The following is a 19,284-nucleotide window of genomic DNA, read 5'->3' on the forward strand; positions in this document are numbered from 1 at the left end:
GTAAGTGTTGTGAATTGAAGACTGTGTGCTTATAGGAATACTGTTCAGCTGATGTAGTATAGTGAATTGGGTTATAAAAAAAAAAAAAAAGTGCTCCCCATATGCAAAGACCTTTAGAGAGAAGAACTGTAAGGAAATCATCCAGACTTGTACATCACATTGACTTTCTAATGGCTAGTGTGCAAATGTTTAGGAGATTCTAGGTTCTCTTTCCGGCTTTGCCCTTCACTGGCTGCAAGGGTTTTTTTAAAGTTTCCCTTTGCTAGCTTGTTAATTTATAAATGCTTTATGAGTGTTTGACTCTTATCACAGGCTGAGAGTGAAGACCTAGCTAAATGAAATGTTAGTTTGGATTTTAAATGCCATCAGAACTTAAATAGTGCTAATAGGCTTTTAGCAGGATATCTAGGTAGCAGAAGGAAAGCAGATACAGTGTTTAGCATTTTGTTATTTTTATCTCTGGCAGCACAATACAAGATATAACTTGGAAATACATAGTTCAGATGTAGTATCATAAGTAATAGGAGAAATCATGGAATGTCCATCAGGAAACTGAATCCTTCTAAGCATCTTGGCGAAACAGAACATATACCTGTCTTTCATCATTTTACATACAAGAAATTGGAAGGACTTTGCTTGGGCTGAAAAGACCTCTGATCAGTGATTTTAAAAGTTGGAGTTACTTCGACATTCGGAGGAGTAAGGCATTTTTACACTTTAACCCAATAAAATGTATTAAAAAGAAGTTTTGAGTAGTCATGAGTAATGTGGTTGATTGAGTATATACTTATCAGGCTTATCTGCTTTTACAGAATTCTGTTTTAACAACGATCATGGCAACTGCCAGTAGTGAGATGCACCATCCTATAGGTCCTGGAATCTCAAAGCTGCAGTTTGCTCCCTTTAGTAGTGCCTTGGATGCGGGATTCTGGCACGAATTAACCCAGAAGAAACTCAGTGAGTACCGCTTGGATGAGACCCCAAAAGTTATCAAAGGATACTACTACAATGGTAGGTAGAAACTGAACATCTTGCTTAGTAGTTTGGGTTTCTCCTGTGACTCCTCTAAGTATTTGTGTAACATGTTTTAGGTATTTTGCTGAAACATTAGAAACGGCTGGTGTCTGTGGGTAATTTATAACTTACAGAAACAAAAAGGGGAAAATTAATCTATCTGTTTCTGTTTAAAAAAGCATGTTGCTGCTTTTTGTCCAGGTGATCCTTTGGGTTTGCCAGCTCGCTTGACACTGGAGTTTAGTGCCTTTGATACGTAAGTATGTGCTGCAGTTTACCTTCATGTGTATGGGAAGACGCTTTCCTTGCGTAGCATTAGCACTGATATATAATATTGGATAAATATATTGAACAAATTCTACATGAAAATAAATACACGTTTTCATGAACTTTATAACAGTGGAGAGACTGCTTGGAGTCACAAACATTGACTCCCTGTGTCTGAAGCAGTATATTCATTTGAAGGGCCAAGTTTAAAATATGCTGATAAGTCTCAAATTCACTTACTGCTTGTATATGTTTATATAAAATACTATTTTTTCCCATTTCTTCAGCTCTTCTGCATAAGGGAGGATATTTCAGTCATCTGACTTGCAGTCAAATTTTTCCTTAGATCTTTATTTACAGAGGATTTATCCATACAATTAGGATCTCAAAATAGTTTTTACAATGCCTAGTTGATACACTGTAGTATCTTCCAGAGTATTTAACTTTTATGACTGGAATTTGTATTTTTGCCTTTATTCTCAAAGTGAAAGGTAAACCAAAGCTGCTTAGTGTACACAGCAAAAATGAGATGAGAGGGGAAATATTTTTCCTACATGATTTTCACTTCCAGCAAGTGCGTAAGTTAATATAACTAACATAGGAACAGATGTCTCTGTCGTTATTGTCTTGTTTGTTTTATCTTGGTGGATTATAAAGTTGTAAATCATAGAAGTGACTTTCTGTGCCTTGCTTGGTTGGGATATTAGGAGCCTAGTGAGGCTTTGTGCATCTTAAGATAATTTCTTGGCGATATTATTCCGTTAATTCATAGAATCATGGAATCACAGAATAGTTTGGTTTGGAACGACCTTTAGAGGCCATCTAGTCCAACCCCCCTGCAGTGAACAGGGACATCTTTAGCTACGTGAGTTTGCTCAGGGCCCTGTCCAAGCTGAAAACCTTGAATGTTTCCAGGGATGGGGCTTCTACCACCTCTCTGGGCAGCCTGTGCCAGTGTTTCACCACCCTCATTATAAAAAATTTCTTCCTTTATATCTAGTCTAAATCTATATTCTTCTAGCTTAAAACCATTACTCCTTGTCTTATCACAACAGGCCCTGCTAAAAGATTGCCCCTGTCTTTCCTATAGGCCCCTGTAAGTACCGAAAGGCTGCAATGAGGTCTCCTTGGAGCCTTCTCTTCTCCAGGCTGAACAACCCCAACTCTCTCAGCCTGTCCTCACAGGGGAGGTGCTCCAGCTCCTGATAATTTTTGTGGCCAATTCTTATGTAAGAACTTTTAGATACAATACCGAAAGCATATGCAGCAAAGTGCAATTGGAAGAAAGCTGCGATATTTGGAACAGGAATTTCAGATTAGGAAAAAAATGGGTGGTACCATGGTACTTGAGCTCTCAAATGTTACGAGGAAAATAAAATTATGAAAGGTCCATTTATGTACGGTTTAATTATTCCTTCTACTATAGTAATTTTCTGTACTTCTGTACTTTAGGTAGTCAGTTTAGATGATCATGAAGAGTTGCCTTTTAGCTTTAAAAATTTTTGGAAACTGTATCATGTATTTGTTGTGTAACTTAAACATTTGCTGTATTTGAGTTTTAGCAGTGGTCAGAAACTTACCAGTTTGGGAAGACGATGTTAAAGGAGTTGATGAAATCAATCAGATCTGTAAATTAAGGGAATAATGTAGGCTTTTTAAATCTAATTTACATTCAAAAAGGGGAAGAATACATACTGTGTTTGCAAACAGCAGCTTCTCCAGCTGATGATGTTACAAACTATAGAAGCTGTTCAGTCTTTTGTCTGGTTTAGGCTTCCTTTGGGATTGTTTTTTTAAACATAAAATTTTAACTGATTAACTCTGTGTGAATAAAATACTGGCATCTAAAGTTCGGTCAATGATTTTTTTTGTGATAATCACTCTTTTTATCCTTTTATAGTGAAAATCACATTTGTCATGGATAGTTTATATTTGAGCAGAATTTTTAAATCTTCACTGTGATTTAATGCCATGTTGCTTGGAGATAATACAAATGCCTGATACATTTTTGAAGTCATAATGTAGATGTGTATTTGCACAGGTTATTACACAAATCCGTGTTCAATAACACATTATGATCATAAAATGTTTTCATTAGAACTATCATTAACTTCTATTACTGTGCCTTGTTTGTCATTTGACAATTTCAGGGCAACCTTACACCATAGGATAGGTACTGCTACCACCACTGATTGCATTAAAGGTGTTAGTATCCAGTTCCCAGAGGTTTCTTTCTTTTATTCAGGAATGCTTCAATACCAGCACATTGCTGTCCTGCTTTCGGAACATTGTATAATACCAACACTTTTGAGACTTTCAAATCCTGTGATAAGAAATCACTTCTGGAAAAAGAAGCAAATGAGGTAAGATTAAAAATGAAATCAACTGGTAGAACGTGTTTGGAAATAGCCAGTAAAGTGCTTCATAGTCTCTGCCCCAAATATTGGAGATACTGTCCGTACTTACCTGTATAGTAGTCTCAGGATTCTGGAAGGAATAGTTTGATGTTTGCTTTTTACTGTTCTTTACAGGAGAGCAGAAGATAGTTAATTATGCTTGGAGGATTTCGTGCAGTGTTCTGCTAGGCCACATTGTAAGCTTAACTGTGCTATTGGAGCTGCCAGTGACTGGAATTCTGTAGAGCATGTTTTAAAAACTTTTCTTGACACCCAGAAACCAGCAAGTGCCTGATTTTAACATCAGATTACTGCAATACATCTGTGTGACAAAGTGATAGGAAGCTCCAGAACAACCAGAAGACTCAGATAAAGCAAGAAAAAGATGTTTTCTCAAAGGAAAGGGCTAGCCTGCTTGTACTGTAACAAAATTAAATGTCATGACTTGGGGAGAAGTGAAAAACAAACTAAGGCATCCTTTTTCTTTTTGAGACACTTTACTTTGGCTAGTCCTTGATGCCTTTGATTAGATTGATTTTTCTGCCTGCTGGCCTTGAGTTAGCAAAGTTTTCAAGCATATCTTCACTCAAGGCTATGAATTTTTTTGTGTTCCTGTGGCTTAGTACTTACCCGCCGGTGATAGGTGTGATGCAATATCTATCTCTCTCTTGTTAGGGAAACTGGGAAGGTCAGAATGCTTTGGGGTTGTTTTGTTTGTTTGTTTGTTTTTTTTAAGACCTAGATCAAACAGGGCTGCCTTGTACAAGTATTCTAGCTTCTTGCCTCACTAACGTGCAGTCTAGTGCCTTCTTGCAGGTCTCCATTTTTTTGGTCAAATTTCCTAGTAGCTTACATATCTATATCTAATATCTATAGATCTCATGAATGAAAAAGATGAGAGTACAATAAAAGGCTGTATTAATATTACAGTATGTTCTGTATTGTGCTAGTGTTAATAGCTCATATACATGAGGGACTGTTCCTGATGAGGTTTGGTTTTTTTTTTTTGTTTGATGCTCCGTGCTTGATCCGTGAACTAATGCTTCTCTTGTTCCCCAGCTTCCATAATTTTTTCTGTTAAGAGAGTGCATGTCTGTGTCTTGCCTTTGTAATCCTTTTAGCACAGATAATAGTGTGGATGAGATTAGTTAGGAAAAGATCACAGTGGATTACTGGGAATGTTAATTTCAGTGTTTTAAAGGTAGCTGGAAGAATTAAATGTTCCTGCAGCTGTTCTCATCCTACCTTGGTATTTTGTTTCTCTGCCCTTTCTCTTCTTTCTTGTCCCCAAATCAATGACAGATATGGGAATCAATAAAATCTGGAGCTGCCCTTGAAAACCCCATGCTCTTGAACAGGTTCCTGCTGCTGACATTCGCAGTGAGTGACAATAATGTGTCTTGTACTTAGAGCATTGTAGTGAAAACGGAGAAGTAGTTTCTTTTTAGGAGAAATGCTGTATTAGTGTTAGCATATTAATGTTATCAGGATCATTCTCAGACGTCTTAAAATATCTGAAAACATTGTTAAAAAAAGTAATAAGCCATTCTCGTGCACAGATATAAAAAATATTTTAGGATGTATGCTTTAAAAAATGCTGGTGCCATCTCATGTTTTTTTTCTACAAGTGTGTAAGATTATCTGATGGCCTTAGATATCAGTAAAAGTAGAGCAGCTGTTTCACGTTTAACAAATCGAAAGCTTTGATAAATAATGCTCCAGCTAACAAAACCTGAATTATTGTACATACATTGTCTGTTTAAGTCTTAAATGAAAACATTTACAGAGAAGGGAAGCCTTCTAGTATTTTTTATTCTTTTTTAAAATCATGACACAGTACCTTGTGAAGTAAAGAAAAGTAAAGAAAAAAACCCCTGTGGTTAATATGGTTAGTATCATCAATCATCAATTATGATTAGTATTCTAAATTGTAGTTTACTTTGATTTATACATTTATTATCTAATTTTACAATTTTTTTTTTTCTAGGATTTAAAGAAGTATCATTTCTATTACTGGTTTTGCTACCCTGCTCTCTGCTTCCCTGATGGAATACATATTATTCAGAAACCGGTGTGTCTTGGTGACCGATTCCCATTAAATCAGGTATTCAAAATAGTAGGTGTTATGAAGTCTGTAGCACTAAGCAGTTTTGTAGGCCATAAAACTTAATATTTTTGATAGCACATACTGAATTAATTTGAGAATTAATCTTATTATTTTAGTCTAATTTGTTTTAATATCTAATTAATCTAATTTATTTTAAAACATTTACTTTTCTTGTGGGGTTTTTGTTTACCTCTTTCTTGTTAGTATAAAATCTCTCAGCTTAACATCACCTTGGCTTTATTCATTTAGATGCCGATGTGACAAGCAATTCTTGAAGAGACATTGATGTTAATTTTATTTTTTATATACAAGTTATTGAATATAAAGCTATGTTTTTGAAACTCATTATTTTTTTAAGAAACACTTTTAAAGGGGCATCTCTTGGGAGAACTAAGTCATTAGCAATTACAACATTGTTAATAAAATGCATGATTGCACAAGAAAAAGAACTGGATAGGGAAGATTTTTGTTTCTAGGAGAAAACAATTTTTTGTAGTTTCATATTACAGTGCAAAAGGATGAAAAATAATGAAGTTGCCCATGTATGCCTTTTGCTTTGGTAGAGGTTAATGCAAAACCTTGAGTGGCTTTTTAATGGCATAATAATCAACGAGAAACAGTTTGGTTTTTTTCAGTGAAAAATACTTAGTTCCCTTCTTCTCAGGAGATGCTTATTTGTTCTGTAGTAATCATGTAAAAATACCTGTCATGATCCAAAGACAGAGTTTCAACTAAACACTGAAAATTCATAAAATAAATTGAGCAAGACTCTCTTTGTAATAATAGAGGGACAGATTAACTTTCTTATAAAGCTACTGTGGCTATCAAAATGAGATTTTTATCTTTGAATTTCTATTGTAGATCAGTTTGTGGCAACAATAATAATGCCTCTGTTTAAAATTTGCATTGACAAATGCTGGTTTTGCAACTGAATTTTTGACCTCAGTTACTGTGATCGGAACGGGCTTTAAAACTTCTGAGTACGCTATGTTCTTAAGATTGAGTGACCTAGCCTTCCCAGATGCTAAAACACTTTCTGTGGTTTTGTACAAGATTGTTAAAACTGTTGGTTGCAGTTGGCTTTTTGCTTTTAGATTCAAGCACTTCAGAAAGCATATGATGAACTTTGCCAAAAAGAGGGGGTTACAGCCTTGCCTTACTTTTTAGTCAAGTATCATGACAATTCTGTCATGATATCTCTGCTGAAGAAGTGGGATGGTTTCTTCCAGGACCAAAGGGGAAAGGTAAGGAGAATTTTATGTCTTTTTATAACCTACAAATGTTTAATTTCCAAATGGTTTGAAAAGTGTCTATAATACTGAGCTGGGCACAATGATTGGCCAGTGAATAGACTGGGTAAATTTCTCCCATCTGTGTCCATTAGACTGGCTCGTCTGCGTTTCAGACTGTTCTAGGGACACCTCACTGATGTGATAGAGTTGAGAGCAGTCGCTCACAAAGTTCATCTATAGGCGAAGAAGCAGGAGTGAAGAGCTCTGTAGATGTGAGAGACAGGTATCACTTGTGATGGCTGAGTTCATTTTTTCAGCGTATCTGAAGGTTGGCAGTGGCATCTTTCTAACATCTGGATGTTTTTGGGTTCTGCATCGATTGCGAAGTAAACTTCTAGTTTAGATGCCTCAATTAGGAGCATGGTATTACATTGGTTGAACATGAGACAGAATGTCCAGTTCTTTTGTTTAGATCCCATCTTGAAGGTTGGCTTTTAAGGGTGATTTTTATGCTGTGTTTCCTTTGACTTGACATCTTGCTGGCCTGTTCCCTTTCACTTTTTGATTACCCCAAAATCAATACAGAATTTTATTTTGAGAGCAAGGCTTCAGTTGTTTGTCTTCTCCCCTAATGGTGTGTTTAAGGAAGGTAATGATGCACGTGCTGTAGAGAAAGTGAATGTCCATAAAGAGGCTAAACTGAACAAATCTCAAAGCTGTGGCAAATGCTTGACTGAAATCTAGTGTGACCATGTATTAAACATTTGTAAATACCTAAAATGTGTGTGAAGGCCTTCCTGTCCAGAAATTTTACATTACAATGCCAGATAACTTTTACTGTGAACTGAATATCAGTATGAATAGATGACTTCTCATTTAGAGTAATTTTATTTGCAGGTGACAGTTGGAGTTTATGATCCATGTAACTTATCCCACTATCCAGGATGGCCACTGAGAAATTTCCTGATCCTGGCAGCCCACAAATGGTATCTATTTTATTGTTTCCCACAAAGGTTATTTATTGGTTGATACCAAATTAGGTATTCCACCCCACCCCCCCCAGCCCCATGGCCCTTTACTCGTATCGCCAGCCTGATATTTATCTTTTAACCTTGACATGACTCACATTCAATGATTCTGATTTTGCCTATTATTCTGGTTTTTTACTTCTGCCAGTCACAAGTTTCTATTATTCCTAGTCCTCACATGCATGCAGGTACCAGGAAATACATGCTTCAGATTGTGTCAGTACCTTCTAGTTGCTTCAAATCTTGTTTTAAGTATTCTGTGAGTTTATATAATTAAGTAGTGCCAAGTAATAGTAGAACTAAATTTTGAAAATCAGATACTCTTAGGTTTTCTTGCAGTGAACCTTCTTGATTTTTTTATTGGACAGAAGTTGGGAACGTAGGACATACTTTTTTTTTTTTTTTTTTTTTTTTTTTTTTTCAAATACCAGACTGTAAAACTATCGTTTAAAGTCTCACATTTGGATTGCTATAACAAAAATGTAATTAAGTTGCATTTTCATAGTTTTGAGGTTTGCATTTTAGTACAAAGCACACAGCACGGAGAAGAAATGCGGAGGTGTGGTGTTTTCTGGGCTGCTAGCTGAACTGTAGCGTAGGAGGATGTGTAGGTACCCAGAGAGCTTTACACATTCGGAGATTCAGCAGGTTTTAGGCACTAAAGTTCTAATTGTTTGATTTGGGGATTTGAATCATAAGAAGGGAAAAAGATACTATATTGAGAACTAAGAGAATCTTGCTTGTGCCATGGCAAAGTATATCATGTGACCTGATGTGTGCTTTAGTGCTTACCTGCTTTTTATTCCTCTAAGTATGCCATTTGTCCAGCAGCATTATATAAATGACAGAGGACGGGCTGACAGTGTCATTTCTTTAGAGCTGTTTCACAACAAAGTAGTCAATTTACATATACTAAGTGATTGTTTTTATTTGTACCTGATAAGAACAACAGTGTTCCAGTACTAACAGAAAAAGCCTTGTTCAGAATCAGCAAGAGACTGATAGTGCTTAAAAGGAATCCCTTTCCTATTAAAGAAGTTGCATGTCTGTCTCTATCTTTTTTTTAAATGGCAGGGGCAGCATTCTCCAGTCAGTTGAAGTGCTCTGCTTCAGAGATAGGACCATGCAAGGGATGAGAGACATAACACACAGCATTATCTTTGAAATAAAACTTCCAGAGAGAGCTCTTGGCCCAGGTAATCCCTTTAAAAAAAAAATTCTTTCCCATTGGAAAATGGAAAAAATAAATTAATACTACTAAGTCATTGCTTATGCGAAGTTATTTCAAATGGATTTTAAATTGTTTGCATTTCTGTTAAATGTCTATAAAGGAAATGGTTCCTTCTTCAAAAAAGAAAGAAGAGAGCATATTCTCTTTTAATTTTTTTCCTCCTTAAATTGTTTTTCTAATTTAAAAAAGGAGAAAAGTCCTCCTGGTGTCATATGAAATACTTACCCTAGGCAATTAGTCCCTTTTTTCCTTGTTAAATCTGTATGCACACCCTCAGCTAGAAAAAATGCATATGATAGTGAATTTATGGGATGCAAACTTTCTGTCTGCTGCAGAGTGAAATTGCTTCTTCAATCTCATAGTGAGGTAGGCAGATGTATTTTAAAGCAATAAACTTGTAACGTTAGAATATAATCTCAGACTTAATTTCTGTGTACAGGACAATTTTACAAAATTTCTATACCTTACCAAGACATTGTAAATGCCTTATGTATCATTGGTGTGAATTGCTTAATTATTATATAATTAGGATATATAATTCCCTACTGAATTTACAGGGAATGTGACAAGATGATTGACCTTGGCAAAATTTACTGGGTTCTGAACATAGCAGTCTGTTTGACATTAAAGATCCAGAGGCTTGATGAGGAGCAATGCCATTTCTGTTCTAGGTTTAGAAGCAAGCGAAACAGGCAAAAGCAGCACATTGGGCACCTGAGAGTAAAGCACTTCTCCAAGAAGCAGCGCTTTTCAGTTGGTGTAAAACAGTGAAATTCGTTTAGCAATGTATATTAGGTGGTTAAGATACAGGTTATTTACTTCCAAGTTTAGAATTTATTTGTTGGGGTTTTTTTTCCAACAAGGTTAAATCCAACACAATTTCTTATTTCTGTCCTGTGGTATTAAGGCTTTCATTGTTTCTTTCCTTCTTTCATTTTTTTTTTTTTTTTAATATGTCAAACAGATTGTCCAAAAGCTGTTGGGTGGGAGAAAAATGAAAAGGGAGGCATGGGTCCAAGGATGGTGAATCTCAGTGAATGCATGGATCCAAAAAGGTTTGTTTATTATCTTTTAAATTTCTATACTTTTCTTTACTTTGGCTTAAGCCATAACAAGTTGAAATGTGAAATGCAAGGACTGTCTGTCTCTTTTAGGTAAGAATATACGGTAACACATATACTGTATATTGTTTGGACAGTCCTAGTGGATGTTGTCCTGGTTTGGCTGGGACAGAATCACAGCCCAGCTGTGCTAGACAGACCATTAGCAGGCTCAAGCCAGCCAGGGCAGCTGACCTGAGTTAGCTACAGGTGTAGCCCATCCCATAATGTCAGGGTCATTATAAAAGGGGAAGGTTTGCTGAGGAGAGAGGGAGTGCTCCTGTGAGGTTACTGCTAGGGTTCCTTCTTCTCCTCCTCTGGCTTCTCCTGAGGACCGCTCTCCGGTTGATTGTGATAACTGGGTATTCATTTGGCTGAGTATAACTCTGTGTATCTCTGTGGCATTGGTGTTATCTCATTAAAATCTGGTCTCGCTTCTACCCATGGGTCTGCTCTCCTTTTCCCGATTCTCCTCCCTGGCTGGTGAGGGGTTGTGGGGTGATAGAGAGGCTGTTAAAGTTTAGCCCTGGGTACAGGCTAAATGTAGATGGAGGTAAGGACCTTAATAGAGCTGCAAGCAGCAGAAATATTTACAATTTTTGACTCTAATTTAAAATTTCAAATGTGTTCTATTTAAAACTGAGTGGAAGGTAGGTCATAGTGTTATGGGCTGATTTTTATTGAATTCTGTAACCTGCAGGGTTTTAAATATAATGCAAATAAGCATGGAGGGAAGTTCAGCCTTTTGGAATTGTTAGTGTGTGACAGGAAAGAGCACATAAAACATGGTCTCAGTAATTTTTATCATTCTGCACATAATGTATGGGCAATGGATTGAGAAGGGTCTCGTTACACAGCCTGTTGGCTCTTCTGCTTTCACGGACTATGTGTGTATTCTTGACTTTGAAACACTGCAGGAGTGTGTTGATCTAACAATTTAGGTTAACATATTGTACCTATCAAGCTAAGCCATTTTTGTCTTGCAGTTGTGGCAATTCACAGTATGTTCATAGGGATAGAGAAGGTTCATCTGTGCCCTCTTTATTCTTTAAGTAAATGTACCTTAACCTTCTTGACTTGTATGCATGCTCACTTCTTTTAATTCCCACAGAGACTGTTGGTATTATGCCAGCCTTGGCAATTGTGATCTTAAATCCTTATTGAACAAATAATTTACTAGGTACTGCAAAAATTATGTTTATGATATATAAGGGAATGAAACTGTCGGGAAACTGAGAACTGTAATGCCCTAACTCGATGAGAGTTTTAACACACTCTGTTCTGATGAATACAAAAATCTGGTGCTAGGTTGAGGATAGATTTCCTACCTCATTTTCCTTCTAAAACTTCAACACAGAACTGACCACATTGTTTAGGGGGCAAGCGTAATATTTCATGTTACGGACAGATGTGACTGTATACAGGAAACCAGTTAGTTTAAAAAAGAAACCAGAATTTATGGACAAAAGGTCCGTGTCTTACCACTCAGCTTAACAAGGATTTTGGCTGAGACACTATTTTTATTTTCATGCTTGCATCAATTACGTTACTAGAATTTTAATTTTGGATTGTTACCTTTTTCAGAAGCCCTTAGAGACTTGTTCCAATTCCTAAAGGAAGTATGTGGCTTTAGTAGATTTTTTCCAGCAAGTCCAGAGTGACTGGCTGACACCTTTGTATATCCTAGCTTTTGAAAGAGAGCACTTTCCTAGCAGTCTTTCATGGTTGATAACCATATTGTCAAATGTCTACAAGCTTTTTTTTTTTTTTAAACTTCTGCTTTACTAGCTGTCTTTCTACTCTTGTTTCCGTAGTGATTTACTCTTCTGTTTTTAAGCAGCGCAGTTACAGCTTTTATAAGAATGTTGATTAGTGGTGTTTGGCCAACATGTAGGTTACAAGAGGAGATTCCAAGGAAACTGAGTATCAGGAACTGTATGTGTATTATATAGAATGACTTTTGGCATCTTCTATTTGCATGTTTTTCCTGTGTGTCTGACTGGCAGAATGGTTAAAAAATTATGGTTAGGACCCTTAAGAACATACTGCATGTGTCACAAGCAAACAAGCAGCATAAACAAAGTTGGTTGGTTTTTTTTTTTTCTGATCTCCTTGACATGCACCTTATATTAGGTGGAAGTACGCTTGGGGGACTTTGTTTTTCGTATTACCTATATGTTGAATTGTTGAATTCTTTCTATCCTTTAAAAAAAAAGTATTGGACTTCTTCAGTGGAAGTAAAAGTAATTGCTTTGTTGGAGAAACACAAGAACATTCAGAAGTGTGTTGCTAATTATTTCATGGTACAGGTTAGCAGAATCATCAGTGGATCTTAATTTGAAATTGATGTGCTGGCGGCTGGTGCCTACTCTTGATTTGGAAAAAATTGTGTCTGCCAAGTGTCTGCTGCTAGGAGCTGGTACGCTGGGTTGTAGTGTTGCAAGGACCTTGATGGTAAGTCCTGAGTTAATCTTAAAAATAACCTGCTGTTTCTTGTAAATTATATATGATTTTTTTTTTTTGAGTGGCTGCCATGGCACGTAAGAGAAAGGTTGTATTCCTCTGTATTAAAGTACACATAATGCATATTAGCTGATATTATGAATTACAGGGAAGAGGTAAGATCTGTAGCCAATGGAGATAACCTGAAGTACTGCTAACAGTAGCATAGTAGATACTAAGAGAACCTTAGTAGAATAGTAATTTGTTTTGAATTTACATTAAAGAAGGTTGAACAAGAAATTTTGGAACAATTAATGAGCTAACAAGATCCAATTCACAGTGAAGCACTTGAAGTAACTGCTGATACTTACTTTCAGGGATGTTTACCACATCCCACTGAATTCAGTAGGGTTTTGAGGGATTAGTGTAAAATGATATGTTTGAAATGACCAAATTTTCCGTTCTCTTATTTCAGTCCAAGTACAAGGTTGTTGCTGTGAATAGCCTCAAAAGCTTTTGTAGCTTGATCTTTCTAGAAAAACAGCACAGAACTCCTTTTGAGTTTCTGGCATTGCTCAAAAGTATATGGTTAAGCCCGTTGCACTTATTATTTAAATTACTTTCTTGTTTAGGGTTGGGGAGTCAGGAAGATTACGTTTGTGGACAATGCAAAGATCTCCTACTCCAACCCAGTACGACAGCCACTGTATGAGTTTGAAGACTGTCTTAGCGGGGGGAAGCCAAAGGCACTTGCAGCAGCAGACAGGCTACAGAAAATCTTCCCAGGAGTGGTAAGATCGGTATTTAAAATGTCTTAGTAACATTGCTTGGAAGAGAACCAGCAACTTTAAATAACTATTCCAAGTTCTAATACTTAAGCATTATTATGAGTGGGGAAAAATGCTACGCAGGTGTTGGTTACTGACAATTCTATAGGCATTTTACTTGAAGTACTGGCTACCTGTTAAAGTTTAGATAATAAATATTTGTAATAATGAAAAATAATTAAGGATCATCTGAATTACCTTGTAGCTCATTGATGGTGAAGTAAAACTTTTTTCCTGTCTAGTATGACCTAAGGAATTTTCAGTAATGACTGTTTTTAGTATTGTGTTTTACCACTCTGCTCTTAAATGTGATTTTAGACACATTAGTTGTCTGTTATGGGAGCAGTAGGTCTTAAAGACAGTAATAAATGTGTTGTTGAGATTTCCTATTATGTTTTACACCCAAAATTTGCAATCTTATTTATTTCTCTACGTTAGAGGCAAATCTTAAGTAATCCTTAACTTCCAGAAAAGGGAGGTAGTTCGTAGTAGCCTGGAGAAGATATCAATATTGGCCTTTGACCAGAAATACTCCTCTTTTGGGGAGCCTGGTGATAGTAACTTAATATCAAAATGAAGTAGTCAAAAGGGAGCGAAAGACAAGCATGAATTTTTATGTTGTTTTGGAAGCTTTATGATCAAAGATCCACTAATGGCAGCCTTTATCCTCTTTGACTCCAGGGGTGTGCATCATATGAACATTATTCAGTGCATGTGTTCAAACACACGTAATTTTCAATACTGAAAAAAAAAAAAAGAGGAGATTTAAAAAAAACACCTTACAAATATTTGCAGTTCTCTTAGTGTCAGTCTTCATTTGGGGAAGAATTGATATGGCCTATAATTTCAGAATAGACATGCTCTCTGCTTGCTCTATCATGAACAAAATTTTTTATACTCATTTGGCATGTGACAGAAGTCACTCAATTGTTTATAGTTTTTGTTTTGGAATTGGTACTGTCAATTGGTAGCTATAGTTACCAAAGCTCAGCTGGCAAACAATTAACCACTTAGTGTAGTAAGAATGAGTTATGTATACTTACTATGCAATTCTGTATTTAAAATGCTACTGATTATGTTACTAGTCATAATATTATTAAGAGTTATAAAAGTGGAATATAGGTTGTGGTGGTGTTGATGATCAGTATTGTGAACAAGCTTTACAGAAGATCGTTTCTAAAAGTTTCTAGGTTTGTTTAGTTTGACCCAAGGATTGCTCTGTGCTTTGTTCTGTCTTTATCTATGTTGATCCTATTATTGTCATTGCTTATGAAATCAGTAGAAAGTCAATGTATATTTGAATACCAGTGATCCCCTGCACAAAAAAATGCTAAGTGTTTCACTTTCAGAACTTTTGATAAGTAAATTGGAAGACTCCTTGAAAGTTCCTAGAATTTTATTTTAACCTTGCTGCACTGTTACTGTGATATTCGTTTAGTTATAGAAATATTAAATAGTAGAACAAGTGCAGAAAAGAAAGCATCTGCATGGTGTCACACAGAGCACCAACGTGATGCTAACTAGGATTCACATCACATGATTTCTCAATTTTTGAACTCCTGAATTATTCAGTTTTACTTGTAGAGATGAAGGTGAAAAGTTAGTGTTATGAGTTTTCTTGTTAGAAATAACCAAGAAAGCAAAAGACTAGGGTGTGCTGTGGAATCTTGAGATTGTGATGAGGCTTAAAAAAAAGAAACAGTTAAATATAACCTGGAGAGGAGCTTCCAGTAATAAGGGGGAACCGATAACAATGCTTTAGTGAGCCTGTATCAATAAGCATTAGGACATTTGGTATACATAGGAAACCCCCAATTTTTCTGGTCAGTAATAGCGTATACAATGTGCAACCTGTGCTGTAAGTAGGGAATTTTTCCTCTACCATATGCCTCAAATGTTCTGCATCTACCATGGTTTTCTTAGCACACTATCCACATCAGTGTAATGCGTTCTCTGTTGTTTCCTAGTGCCATAGATGGGTCACATCTGATCAGCCTTCAGTGGGACTCAAACCTAGTTTCACAGCTTTGTGGCACAAATGAGGGAAAAAGCAGTTGCACGAATCTGTTGTACCCTGATGATAGAATGTTCTTATATATTTTCCGGTCAAACTATTTCCTCAGTAGAATTTGTGGAGAATAGGTATCATGCTTGACCATCAGTAAATACACAGAGAAACAACATGCTAGCATTAATAAGAATTAACAGGGCTTAACAGTAAAAACTCTGGTTCAAATGGTTCATATCAAACGATTAACATGACAGCATGTGAGAGTGGTGAGGTATAAGCAGCAGGCCAAGCACATGAACTAACAGTAAGTCTTTAATTAGCCTGGGTAAAGTCCTGGTGCTTTGAAACAGTCTGGCCAGTGAAGCTACCGTAGCTAGAGACTTTTATAACCCACCTGACTTTGCCAGACTTCTCAAAATGGAGCTGCATCTGTTACTGCAGACTGCACTGTTGCTTGTTAGCAAAACCCATATTTATCAGTATAAATGTCTTTGAATAAAAAGATTAGTTGTCCTGGATTTTGAGCCTGCTCATTTTTCTCGTACTGAAGGAGTAGCCAAAGCTGTCACTTGCTGTTTGGAAACCTGCACAGTCCTTTCAAGCCACTGGGAATCCAAGCAGAAATGCTAGTTCTGAAGGCATTTCTGAAAATTTGGTTTTACGTTTCTGTGCAATCTATGTGCAGTGTAATTTACTTCTTTGGTTTCAATATGAGTAATATTTTGCACACAAAATGTGGTTTCTGCTGGTTGACTTTGAAATGCTTGGCTGCTCTAGGTGACTTCTTTTTTATTTTTTTTAATTTTACAACCTTCCTAGTTGGAAGAGTAGCCGCCTCATCATTGCAGGTGAAACAAGAAGGAATGCTTTGGCAAGGAGCTTTGATTTGTTTCATTCCACTTCTAAGATTATCATTAGCTGTAGCTTAGGGTTTTACAATAAAAAAAGAAGGAAGGACTTGGAAATAGCAGAATTTACAGATTCACAGCCTTTCATTACAAGTAGGTAATGCACACAGTCATTCATATAGCTCCTGTGGAATTTAACTTTATTGACTTTCTTATACAAATCATTTTCTGAAGTATTCAGGCACAGAACTCCAGTGTAGTCAGCGTTTTATCATCATTTGTGCTGTACTGCATAGGGAGATGCTTTATGTAGGTATTTCCAGTAGAACTATTTAATGGCAGCAGCAGCATCACATTTCTTCATTTTCTATGTACCTCTCCACAGCACACTTCTGGTCAGGTTTTACATATTGAGCACAGATATCTTCTAAGTGATCTGAGCCGCGGTTTAACAAAAAATGCAGAGCGTTAATAGAAATGTGACTAAAAATGAGAGGGAAGGTTATGCTAGCACCTCAAATTGAAGTATTTTGATGTCTGTTTGCTTAAAAAAAAAAAAAAAACAAACCAAAAATTAAAACACAAAAACTCCAAAACAAAACAAAAGCACCAGAGCCTCAAGCACAGCTTTGGTCGGCTGTTAATAAAAGTCTTGAAAAGTGCATTATCTTCTATGATTTTGCACGTCAACATACAGTCCCTCTGTTTTTTTTAATAAGTACATGATTCTAATATTTTATGGCATGGTAACTAAGTATTATTTTATTTTGGATAATTTGGAGGCATTTTAAGTCTTTTGCTAGTACTAAGGTCCTGGTCTTAAAATCTAAGCCTTTTTGTGAGCAGTCAAGCAAAATTCTTTTTGCCTTGTAGAGATGCCCTGAGATTTTGTAATTCTGTGGAATGAATGAGATGGGTCTTTGGGCACATATGCACGTTTACTCCTCCTCAAGATAATATGCTTGTGCCATCATAAGGCACCCTTTTAGCTCATTTTGCTAGCATTTGGCTGCAAAAGCGTACCTCAACAACTTTTGCTGGTGACTGTTCCCTTCTTTTCAAGGGACAGTTATTCAAATAGAGTTGAAGCTATTGAAACTGCTAGACTTGTATGTATTCCTGCAGCTACAGTCACTGGATAGAGGTTTGGGTTTTTTTTTCTGAATTCTGGTAAGATTTTTAGTATTTCACAAACCTTGTTACCATATTTCTATGCAGCTAGTGTTCAACTTATTTACTTGTTTGTTTTATTTTTTGAACAAAAATCGACCTCCTAAGTCACCAACAGTGTCAGTTATACCTATCTAATAAATCAGCACTTGTAGGCTGTACAGGGGTTTGACAAGTTATTCTTAAATACGTTGCTCATATACAGCGTGGATTAAGTTTTGTGTTCCTGTCACAGCCTTTTGGAGGAGATAATGACAGTGAAATTAAAATCTCCTCCAATCATTACCCAGTGCTGTGCTGGTAATGCAGAGCTGTCCTCACTGGGAAACAGGGAGCTGCCCTGTTAACAGCATACTAAATCACTGTGGACTCTTTTCCCCTTGGAGTTGGGGGTGAGGGATGGGGAAGGTGCATCCTTTGGCATGGTTAATGTAGCTATTACCCAAACTCATTTCCCCATGCTACTATCTGTGTCTATTTCTTTTTATCTTCAGGGATGTTTATGATGTTTAGAATGTATACTTCACCCTTCTGGTTATTTGGCTCACCTGGATTTGAGTTGTGCATGTAAATGGTATACAAAAGCACATTCCACCAACCTTCCTTTCCTCTCTTCCCATGCAATTTTATATTTGGTTCATTTAGCTTTTAAATCGTTAGTTGCTTACAGCACAGTGACAAGCAAGGAGGCTTTGCAAAGGCTATTCTTCTGGAACATATATGAAGGATCCATTATTCTCTTATAGCAGATGGCTGACAGATTGTGTTAACCTATTTCCAAATGAGCGAGTTAATTGTTTGCATTGTGTATATGCTTATTTGGTGCTTTAGCCATTTTCTGCTCAATATTCCTTGCCCAAATATGGGGTTGGAAGAGGAATATGTTTCTTCAATAGGAACAAGCTCTTTCAGTATCTGCATACTGCAAGCCTCCAGACATCCAAGTGCTGCAGTAACAACTCTCAGAAGTGATTTTCTCCTATAGCAAATTCACATATGGGTGGTTGAATTACATGAAAATCATTTGAGACTATTGTTTTTCTTGTAAAGAATTTAAAACAAGGAGGAGAATGTGTGATATTTCGCATCTGTCTTACTGTAATTGAGTCAATATTCAATATCAGAAATACAAACTACATCCCATTTAACATGGTGTGTGAAGTGGCTGCAAAGATAATCCAGGACAAAGGTTTTATGTAAGTTTAACAACATGATCATAGTGATATGTAGGACCTGTCTGCTTGCTTTTGTAGTGATGTCTGTAATCTCTGGGATTAGGAGCAGTTCAGCTATCTTTTTGTAGGAATTTGCCAGACTTAGTAAGACCTTCTGAGAGACTGGGCTTATTAGTTCAGGCACTGAGCCACCTGAACATGGTTGGCCTGCTCTCAGGACACAAACTAATGTGTTTATATTGAGCTGCTGTTCTGGATAAATATAGCAGCTGAGACTGCCATTCCCTCAGAAGCTTTAGCACTGTGCTTTAGTGCACAGCACTGATGTACAGAGAGATGTGGAGAATAAAGTTGCTATTCTGCCAAACAGTAATCAAATTTGTACTTTACAATTTTGTATTAAACTTTGTAATAGTTCTATTCAGTCACAAGGCTG

The 19,284-nt window shown here is 36.6% G+C and overlaps 1 protein-coding gene across 1 annotated transcript in view; it reads left to right on the forward strand.

Annotated features, from left to right (window-relative positions):
* Window positions 1-833: 833 nt before the first annotated feature.
* The window catches only part of ATG7 (autophagy related 7), a 47,936-nt gene continuing 29,485 nt past the window's right edge, over window positions 834-19,284 (forward strand). Inside the window, exons 1-11 of the mRNA XM_086470068.1 lie at window positions 834-1,011; window positions 1,216-1,270; window positions 3,527-3,644; window positions 4,980-5,057; window positions 5,665-5,781; window positions 6,879-7,028; window positions 7,914-8,002; window positions 9,119-9,240; window positions 10,240-10,330; window positions 12,685-12,829; window positions 13,450-13,608. Coding sequence (XP_086326194.1) covers window positions 834-1,011; window positions 1,216-1,270; window positions 3,527-3,644; window positions 4,980-5,057; window positions 5,665-5,781; window positions 6,879-7,028; window positions 7,914-8,002; window positions 9,119-9,240; window positions 10,240-10,330; window positions 12,685-12,829; window positions 13,450-13,608 — 1,302 coding nt within the window. The remainder of the gene's footprint in view (window positions 1,012-1,215; window positions 1,271-3,526; window positions 3,645-4,979; window positions 5,058-5,664; window positions 5,782-6,878; window positions 7,029-7,913; window positions 8,003-9,118; window positions 9,241-10,239; window positions 10,331-12,684; window positions 12,830-13,449; window positions 13,609-19,284) is intronic.

The sequence above is a fragment of the Leptosomus discolor genome, chromosome 9, assembly GCF_034619465.1.
Source record: "Leptosomus discolor isolate bLepDis1 chromosome 9, bLepDis1.hap2, whole genome shotgun sequence".
NCBI lineage: Eukaryota > Metazoa > Chordata > Aves > Leptosomiformes > Leptosomidae > Leptosomus > Leptosomus discolor.